Here is a 9,252-nt window from a genome sequence, read left to right on the forward strand (position 1 = left end):
GAGCACCCAGATCGACTGGCGTCGCAGCACGCGCTCGCAATGGCATACCGAGCAGACGGGCAGGCGCAGAAGGCGGTAGATCTGCTGGAGCATGTAGTCAACGTCGAAGCTCGCTGTCTATCTGCAGATCATCCTTCGCGGATGTTGTCAGTTGGAGCTCTGGCTGACATGCGTGCCGAGCAGGCCGTTGACTCAGACGAAGCATCCTTCTCTTCTTCCCTCAATAGCCCCACGACTGCCGGCTCTCCTAGTCATATCGTTCAGTGGAGCGAGAAGAATCCGCAGACATGAATCTCTTCTATTTTGTATACATTGGTAGTCTTCTAGCCTAGCCTGGTTGACGATCAGCATAGTATTACTACAGTGCCTGGAGAAGTCTGCTCTCTAGCCAGGAGTTATTGACAGCAATACGCAGCTTTGCGTAGTGTGGCTTTGCAAGTTGTCATTTTTGAGCAAGTTAGACAAGTGGAAGAGAGTGCCACCAATCTAGTGAGGCTGGCGTGATTTGTCCCCCCTCTTCGACAAGACAAATTCAATCAACATAACTCATCATGTACATCAGTTGATTTCTCTGATCATCCTCACATTAAGTTTTAGAACTTGCGGAACCTTGCCTGATGTTAGAAAACAGTAGATTGGCAGGCGTTGGGATTAAATTATTCGTAAAAATTGATGACTTGTCAGCCATACATTCAAAATTTTCAACCTTCACACAGAGAATAGTTCAAAGTGCCAATAATATGGGGAAAACTTCGAACTAAATAATACACTTGACGCTGTGGTGGAATTGCACCCTGAAGCATGGAGTTGCGATTTCTAGGGGGACAACCCTCCAAAACGGGGAGAAATGACACCTATCATGCCTTCATTAGAGTTATTCAAGATCGCCGCTAAATCATCCATACTCTGATTTTATATGTACTCAATCATCTATACTGGCGCGGGAGCCATGCCATACCCGGATGGACCGTCAATGTAGAAGAGATAACGGTAATTCAGTCAAATTACCTGTGCCGGAGACTACTCAATGGAACCGCAAAACACCACGCCACGCTGCTGAAGTAGAGGCTCAATCAACACTACTTTGCGACAGGTCCCTAAGGCACCGAAGTTCCTCACCTTTTCTTGTTATTGAGATGTTTGATCAGCCCAGAAAAAGCACTGAGATGCTACTGCGTTCACAGACATTGCTGCCCGCCCGAGTGCCGCAGCTTGAAGCGTCAAACAGGGCAGCTTCTAACCAAAAATTGCGCAAGAGGAAGCGGATTCAGGGGGGTGGAGACCTATTAAAGGAAGTGATATAGGACTTAACGGCCCAATGGGACGTCGGGGCGCGAGTTAGGGGAAAGTCCACACAACGGCATAACTTGGCGACGGCCACTCCCATCGGGACTCTCTAAGCTTCGAAGTAGCCATACGTAGCCTATATCCATGTGTGCATTCCAACCCACCTCTGTGAAACAGAGATGCAGAAAGAATAAGGTGTAGAAGCAGAGAAACAGCCCTTTCTTATACTTTGCTACGAATAGATACGAGCGTCTGCAAGTGTCGGAGGGAGTGAAGGTATCCACCGATTGCCATCTGTTTGCTAGCGGTCTGCTGCACTGATTGTCTAGCTTATTTGGTTAGCTCGGTTTGCTTCCCTACCCCTTCACTGCTATTCCCTTCTACTATATTATCTTGATCAATTCCTGCCAATAGCTCTTCGGATCAATCAACATGTAAACCCTGCAACAGCAAGGTCAATACTGCAAGTCCACACTCTGCCAGACCCAACGCCCATGCCAACCGTGGTCCTGCACACTATCAAGCATGACGGTCGATACTCTGATGGTACCCACAGCATGTTTTTGCCGTCATGCTTAATCCATGTATTATTTGAGCTGAGACTTGTGCCTTGATACAGAAGGCGCTCAGGTTCCGCGAAAACTGCCTTGCTGGAAGTCCTTGAGTTGTGTATGGTGTAGCAGCGTGGGCCGCTGTGGTATACTGATAGCTGCGGTAAACGATAACATAGGACTATCGGGTCGATGGAATACTGCGCTGAGTTGCTATCTAGCTAGGAGGCGACGATATATACATGTCTTGAAACGTGCTAACTTTGAACCGTTACAGATGTGTGGGTCAGGGCTTATATGTGACCGATACCGCAACAAGTGTTGACATCCGCAACATATGGCAATAGTACCTATCTCAGTACAGAGAAAAGAGTTGGTAGAGTTGAAGGATAGATTGTAAAGAGGCTTGCCGATTTTAAGCGTCTGTAGGCACGCGCCGCTGCTCGCATCCCACAGCTTGATGGTTTTGTCGAATGACGCCAATGCCAGCTTGGTCGAGTCGTGCGAGAAGGCTACAGAGCTGACACGGTTGCTATGGCCCTCGAGCATCTGCAAGCACGCACTCCAGCCGCTGCTCATTGCTGGCTTGACTATGATTCCTTTCGGCTCTTCCTGCTGGAATAACCTCCTGATTGCGCTCCCTGTCGGACTGAACAACAACGCAGATGCATATGCTTGCAGAGGGTAGCTTTCGATTGCTCCTTTATGGTACATGATGACTTGCCGCGCGTCTTGGAAAAGATTTGTCAGCTTGTCCGCATCCCGCGTCTCCTGGTAGAGTCAGCATCTACATGGAGTACACATTATGTTGGAGTTCAGTGAACTGTACGCAAAGGGAAGAAGTTGAAGATTGTACTGAGGTTGTATTGAGTGAAGCTACGAACAGTATATATAGGTGAGTAGCTGTAAACAGCGCTAGTGTGACGTGGTACTCACTCTCATGACAGGTGAGGTACGACAGGCAGGAGCACCCCAAACCGTGACACATTACCAGCACATTGTCCGTGTTTGCCATACCTTGGCTAAAGCCCATAGTTTTTCCATTGAAACCATACCTTTTCCCATGCCCTTGCACAGACTAAGCCTTTCTAGCCAAGAGAGATACTTCGTTTCCAAAAACTCGTTGCTTATGACCATAAATTGCGGGTCGCCAACGCCATTTGCCTGAGACTCATGTTTCGAGTGGCAGAGATGATCAATCCAGTAGACGCACGGGTAGCGTGATGCTGCTAGTGAGTCTGGCCTAGGCGGTTGAACGTTGTCAATGTGAGTTCCTAGTGCTTCCAGGCAGTACATGTCCCTGTACAACGTCTTGGACAGAATCGCGAGCGATCTTACAAACATCGCCTTATGAACGGCTTCGATCCCATGTGGAAAGACCTCATCAAACTCCTTTGCAAAGAGAAAGTCTTGTGCGGACTGATGCATAAAGTAGATTGTGTCTTCTCGTACAGTGAGAAACAATCCATAGAGACCAATAATCTCTCGCACTGACTCCAGGCCATCGGCTAAGTCCTCAAGTGGCTCCACGAGCGCAACCAGTTCGGAGATTGTATCCGGCCGATACAAGACTGCAGTTGATGCCAGTACCTGCTGACAGATCTCAGCACTGTCTGACTCACAGATCTGATGCATTATCCGCCTGTACAAAGAGCCTAGTCCAGGCGGTAATAGCACTAGCCTCTTTAGTACGTTCCATTTTTGTGTTGCTTTGAGGTCTAGGCATATCAACGACACCCAGGGAAAGGTACCGTTCGCGTTTGACGTCAAATGTTGGAGCACCGCAGATCGAACCTCTGCTCTGTACTGCTTTTCCTGTGCTAACTGATCCACCTTTTGCTGGATGGAGATGTCAACCGCTGCCGCAACCGACTTTGCGTTTAGTTCAAGACTCAGTCTCATTTTGTCTCCTTCCCGCCCTAGCCGTTCTTCAACGTCTGGCCACTAGATGTAGCCAGTAGAAGTGGCATCACCAATCTGCGCTGTGTTACTTTCCTTCATACAGAATAGTACTCATTCTGTCTCTTAACAAGCATGTGCATTGTAGCAGACATTGTGCACTACAAGCTTGCGCCAAGGAAGGTGTCACTCAAGGCTTAACCTCTGTAACATGCTGTCTTTGCTTCTAAATTAATGTCAATCCAAGCGAGCCGGGACGCACGGCGTAACGGGACGAGTTTGCACTTCGGAGCTTCGCCATCTCTTATTTACAACCGCCTTAAATAGCCGTTGAGGCATTAATGTTACGTGACCTTCTCTCCGCACTTCTATTAAGGTCCGGTGCCAGTCGCCCCAATGTTGATCTTGATGTCGATAGTTCTGTAGACGCCGTCAATCGAGCCTTTGTGAATACCCCCCTGTCCGTTCACGGCCTGGAGGATCTCTGTGAACATCAGAGGGTCTGAATGAAAGTGCGATTAAGCAAGAACATGTCCCCAGGCCTTAAAAGCTATTTCGAGTTAGGAAGAGTGGGGTCCGGGAGTTTTGCCGGTCGGGAACGAAGATTGCAAAATGCGATACAGCCTGTCGGGATTCGCTAGCGCGCTTAGCGTTAGGACAGACTACAGTAGCGTGCTCAGATATCGCTGTCAGCTATCGTAACATATGTGAGGTTATGCCCACTACAGATTGCGCAGGGATCTTGTTAAGCCGGCTAGGGGTGGCATGGGTAGATAGACAATATAGTAGCAAGAAGTGTATTGAGGGTAAGGATAGACTGATCACTGCCGATTCACAGTGGAAAAGAACTTCTATTTATTCCCCGCTACTTACGCGGGGCTACTAGCCTCTGGTGGGCCACCGACCTGACATCAATTCTGTGAGGCTTTGAAGGAGGTATGGTTGTCCATCCCTGATAGCCTGATCCGCAATGTTATTTACAGTATGCCACAATGTTTAGCTGTAGTAGAAAAATCACATGGTTACCAGACTAGATATTGACACCTTTCAAGTAAATTAAGCTATATATCATCTAAATTGGTCATGATTTGATGGTGCTAGAGCTGGTTGAAGATGGGGTGCAAAGCGCTCAGTGATGCTGATAACCAAGGTGGGACCAAACTAAGCCACTAGTACTGTAGCGGTGGCTGCTCTGGTACTAGACCGGTGCAAGGAGATGCTGCAACAGATGCCACGAGTCATGCACTGCTGGCTACAAAGCTGGGGTTTGCACTTCTACACATATCCCTTCAAGCTACCTCAATGAGAGGTCACATAAGCTGAGTATTGCTCCTTCCTGAATTGCTTCTTGTGTTATGTGTTCCAATTGTGGCAAGTTTGTCAGACACTGGATCAGGGCTTAAGCGAGGTATACGGGCTAAGTTGTCAAAGGTACAGGTGCAGGTAATGGAATCTGACTGCTTAGGTCTAACCATCAAGAAACCCAGCGGCCCATGATTGGAAGCATGGCCATCTTCACTTTCTGGAATGCTGGGTATCCGCCCTTACAATATGGCCCATTGCACAGCGTGCGACTACAAGCCGTACTTGTCTGCTCTATTCTGGGCTGGTAGACTTGTTACGCGAGTACTAAGGAGCTCGTATCAGCACTCAATCTCATGCCCGGTATTCTCGCCAAGAAAAGTCGGACTGTGGCAATGAACAATACTCAGAGTACATATACAGATGTCTGTCGCTTATGAAGAGCTGCAAAGTCACTGATAGCTAGGATACGGGAAGGATGAGATTGTCGTCCATGCGAGGTGGAGTCCGAAAACGGTCTCATCAGGGACACAGAGAAGGTTGCCACATACACGGTGGTGTTGTGTGAGATGTTGTTGGATGATATGTGAGTACAGCACAAGCTCCCCACCTCTCACACATCAGCCCCAAGCCCCAAGATACAGACCTTGAAAACAAATCATTTCTCCTCAAAGTTGTCTTAACCCTGACCCTGAATCCGCCCCTCAAGAGATATAGAATCTGGTAAAAATATGACCTGATGAAACTTGAAGGGGCCGAAGCACCTCACCTGTGCCGTGTGTTGCGTGAGATGAGATGGAGTAACGCTCGCAAAGACGTACAGTTGCGTAGGTACATAACTAGGAGGTGCTCAAAGAAAATATGATCTCTATAGCTACTACTCTTCGACAACCTTCAACCGCCCTTCACTCTCAACAATTAACGTTGCTTTCACTCCCCGCACCATCCGTACCAGATCAGTGTCAGCAACCCTGTTCTCTACTTTCCTTGTCTCATCGGGCCGCCACCCATTCACGCCATACAAAATTGCCGCAAGAATCGAGTTCTTAAATAAGTACTTCTTTCTCCTACTATACGTTGCCGTCACCACCAGAAACCCAGTTGACACGCACACCATCATGAATGGCATAACAAGCCAACCCCACGTGATGTTGAAGAATTGCTGTGATGCGTACACGATGCCTCCTCCCGTTAGTTGATCGGCATTGGCGTTACTCCGGATGTAACTCGTTGCCACGATTCCAATTTTTTCAAACACAGCTGCCCAGCCCACATCAGGGCGCGTAGTAAGCTGGTCCATGAATTCTGCAAAGTCGTCAGAATACAGTATTGTCTCGATTGCTTGCGTAAGTTTGTCTCGTGCGTTTGAGCCGATGACGAAGTTGCCCTGAACGCCGTCAACTGTGGCGCGTATGTCGCCGAAGTCTATGGTTTCGCGTCTCTGCAGTGGTTTTTCCTTAGTGGATCCGATTTCCAGCGTATCGTTGCGGATCAGCACGTTTGCATATTCTTGCGCGCAGAAGTTAATGCGGCAGTGGGTTATGTTGCTGGGAAATTGGCCAAATGTCTCAGGGGCTGAGATGTTGCCTGGATCGAACCATGTCTCAAGGCAAGAGAACGTGTCGATAGTGTCGAAGGCGCTGTTGTTCGGACTGACATATCCATTGTAGCCTGAGGTACAAAAGCGGAAGGAGCTGCCTGTAAACCTGGTGTCAAAGTACGATCCGTTGGTATGAAGATATGTGTTGCCAAAGACATAATCTTCAGACAGACCCCCTTGTGAGCCTTGGGGTTGCCCTAGCCCACGGAGTAAGGCCCATGTCTCGTTCGATGTTTGAACTTCCATGTTCATATGTAAAGGCGGAAAGTCCGCTTTTTCTTTCTTGCAGTCCATTCCGTAGCTGCTCAATCCATGTCCTAAGTCATTTGAGGCGGCATCTTGAAACTCCTTAAACTCCTTGTAGTCTATGCGCTCCACTATCCCTTCAGTTGTATTTGGCAATGAAGAGGTATAATATGTGCAGCCGAACTCATTGTTGACCTGAACAGCTTCAGTTTCGCAAGATGCGCATGCTGCCAGAGAGGTGAAATCTGGAAAACGACATTCCTTGCCTGGGCATTTTGCAGCGGATGTGTACACCGAGGACTTATCCAACATGGCCTCCATCATGGCAATCGTAAACTCAAGTCGAACTACAAGTCAGTCAGTGTCTATCATGCGACCAAAAAGCTGTCAAGTCTGTCTTTCCTCAAGGACTTTTCTTGCTTACCTTTAGCGCTCAAAACTGCGCCATACGCAAACTGATCATTGGAAAGTGTGCGAGCAAATGGAATGCTTCCCGTCTCGTTCTTCAGTAGCACAACTTTCTCCTCAAAATGAATCGCCTGCTGCGTGAAAGACTCAAACATTGTCATCAGCACTGTGATCAACGCCCCCACCCCTGCCAACCACGCGACTCCCCTCGTTTTCCACAAGAAAACCAACGACCCCCAAGGCCCTCTACTCGCATCATCAAACAACTGCATATGCGCGAGGTCCGCTGGTCTCTCAAAATGATTCCATTTGAGTTGGCTCAGGCACACAGCGATAGGCAAAAGCAGTGCTGATTTCGCAATTGTAGAAAGGATAGCTACGAGCGAAGCGGGTTGAATAAATAGCGACCAGGATGAAATGGGCTGGTTGTCTATCATCGTTACAAGTGCGATGATGGCGCTGGTACTTAAAAGGGCTAGAACAATGGCGCCGAACTCCCACCACCAGCCAAAAGGCACGGCGCGTTGGGTGTGGGGATCTTGCAGTGCTAGGCGGTTCTGCTCGGAATCCGCGACACGGCCTTTGTCGTGCTGTTCGAGCGCAGAGTAGTTTGAGACGTGATCGGACATTGCGGTTTCTCCTGGCATGAAGCGTGTCATGTTGGGAGGATCATGCGGCAGGATGTTCGTTGAACTTATACTTCCTGGAGGTTGGTGGTGGCGCAGGGGTTCTATTTATCATCGTCAGCCGGACGCCTTGCTGTGTCTGTGCACGCGGTGTACCGGTACAGATCTGTTGCCGGGCGCACGTGCGCAAAAGCACACCCACTCACATTGCCGAAACAACACCAAAATCCACTATTCGTATCGTCTCACCGCAACAGTGCGGAAAGCATCCAAAGAAAGCCAGTATCAAACGCAACACTCTTCCACCTACGCTCTACAACAATCTACTAGGTATCACCCTTCCACAACGATGCTCACAAAGACGGGAGTACGGGTAACAGTCCAACATGTATCGAAGCTAGATAAGCGAGGATGCCCTAGCTTACTGTTCCCTAGCGGTCCGTTGCAGTGTCTACCAGCGGCCCGTTGCAGTGTTTGCCAACGGCCCGCTGCACTGATAGTCCAGCTCATGGAAGAGCGGATTCAGGGCTAGGGTTAGACCAACCTCAAGAGATAGAATTCCAAGATTAAGAGCTTAATCTGTAGAGGAATGCATTGCAAATTGAATGCACTTCTCCAAATTCCTAACCTCTATGACGCCCTGGCGGAACAATGACACAGCAATCTGCAAGAAAGTCACGGCGCAGACGTTCTTCCAGTCTGGTGGCCAGCAGCAATACTTTGTTGTAGAGCATATTGTGCAGGAAGAAGAGGAGGGAGACGAGGTAGTGGAGGGCAACGTCAACGCAGCAGACCCGCATGTAGCATCAGATATTGTTGATTGGCGGCTTGCGGAGTGGGAAACAACAAAGAAGGCACACAAGGAAGCAGCATGTGTTATGGATGCCCGTGTTGCAAAAACCGATAGATCTGGCTGGCTGAAGCGGACAGGTTGGCTAGAGCACTTTGCCAGTCAGAATCTAGAGCACCTTGCCCACCAGGCACGGCTGCCTGATCAAGACGAAGTGAGGCTACATCGGGCAGCAAAGTTAACTGAGCTGCTGGTGGAGAGGAGTGTGAAGGAGCTCTCAACGCTTGCGCAGCAGACAAGGCGGTGGCTGCGGAGCGCAAAGATGCAGGAGGTTGATCAGCGGCCCATGGCCCGATCCAGAGAGTCAGGCTCGCTACGCTGGGTACATGGTTAAATTTGTCTGCTACACCCTGCGCTTTGTAGCAGAGGCAGAGGCGAAGTTGGCAGCTAGGGTTAGGGTTAGGGTTAGGGTTAGGGTTAGGGTTAGGGTTAGGGTTAGGGTTAGGGTTAGGGTTAGGGTTAGGGTTAGGGTTAGGGTTAGGG

The 9,252-nt window shown here is 49.1% G+C and overlaps 3 protein-coding genes across 3 annotated transcripts; 1 reads left to right on the plus strand and 2 right to left on the minus strand.

The window, feature by feature from the left end:
- Nucleotides 1–2,051: 2,051 nt before the first annotated feature.
- Nucleotides 2,052–3,782, minus strand: BU25DRAFT_338913 (uncharacterized protein; the record flags this gene model as incomplete). Its single annotated transcript, XM_033702745.1, has 2 exons — nucleotides 2,052–2,609; nucleotides 2,856–3,782. Coding segments are annotated over 2 exons (1,485 nt in total), but the record flags the coding sequence as incomplete, so codon positions are not given.
- Nucleotides 3,783–5,823: 2,041 nt separating this feature from the next.
- BU25DRAFT_390852 (uncharacterized protein) lies at nucleotides 5,824–7,987 on the minus strand. Its single transcript, XM_033704591.1, has 2 exons — nucleotides 7,310–7,987; nucleotides 5,824–7,232 (listed from the first exon to the last, which is right to left on the minus strand). The coding sequence occupies exons 1-2, from the start codon at nucleotides 7,950–7,952 to the stop codon at nucleotides 5,917–5,919; spliced, it is 1,959 nt and encodes a 652-aa protein (XP_033563057.1). The 5' UTR covers nucleotides 7,953–7,987; the 3' UTR covers nucleotides 5,824–5,916.
- A 564-nt stretch (nucleotides 7,988–8,551) lies between these two features.
- On the plus strand, nucleotides 8,552–9,252 carry BU25DRAFT_466843 (uncharacterized protein; the record flags this gene model as incomplete). The annotated part of the gene is made up of 2 exons (XM_033710702.1): nucleotides 8,552–9,091; nucleotides 9,133–9,252. Coding segments are annotated over 2 exons (660 nt in total), but the record flags the coding sequence as incomplete, so codon positions are not given.

Source organism: Macroventuria anomochaeta (assembly GCF_010093625.1).
Source record: "Macroventuria anomochaeta strain CBS 525.71 unplaced genomic scaffold BU25scaffold_12, whole genome shotgun sequence".
NCBI classification, from domain to species: Eukaryota; Fungi; Ascomycota; class Dothideomycetes; order Pleosporales; family Didymellaceae; genus Macroventuria; species Macroventuria anomochaeta.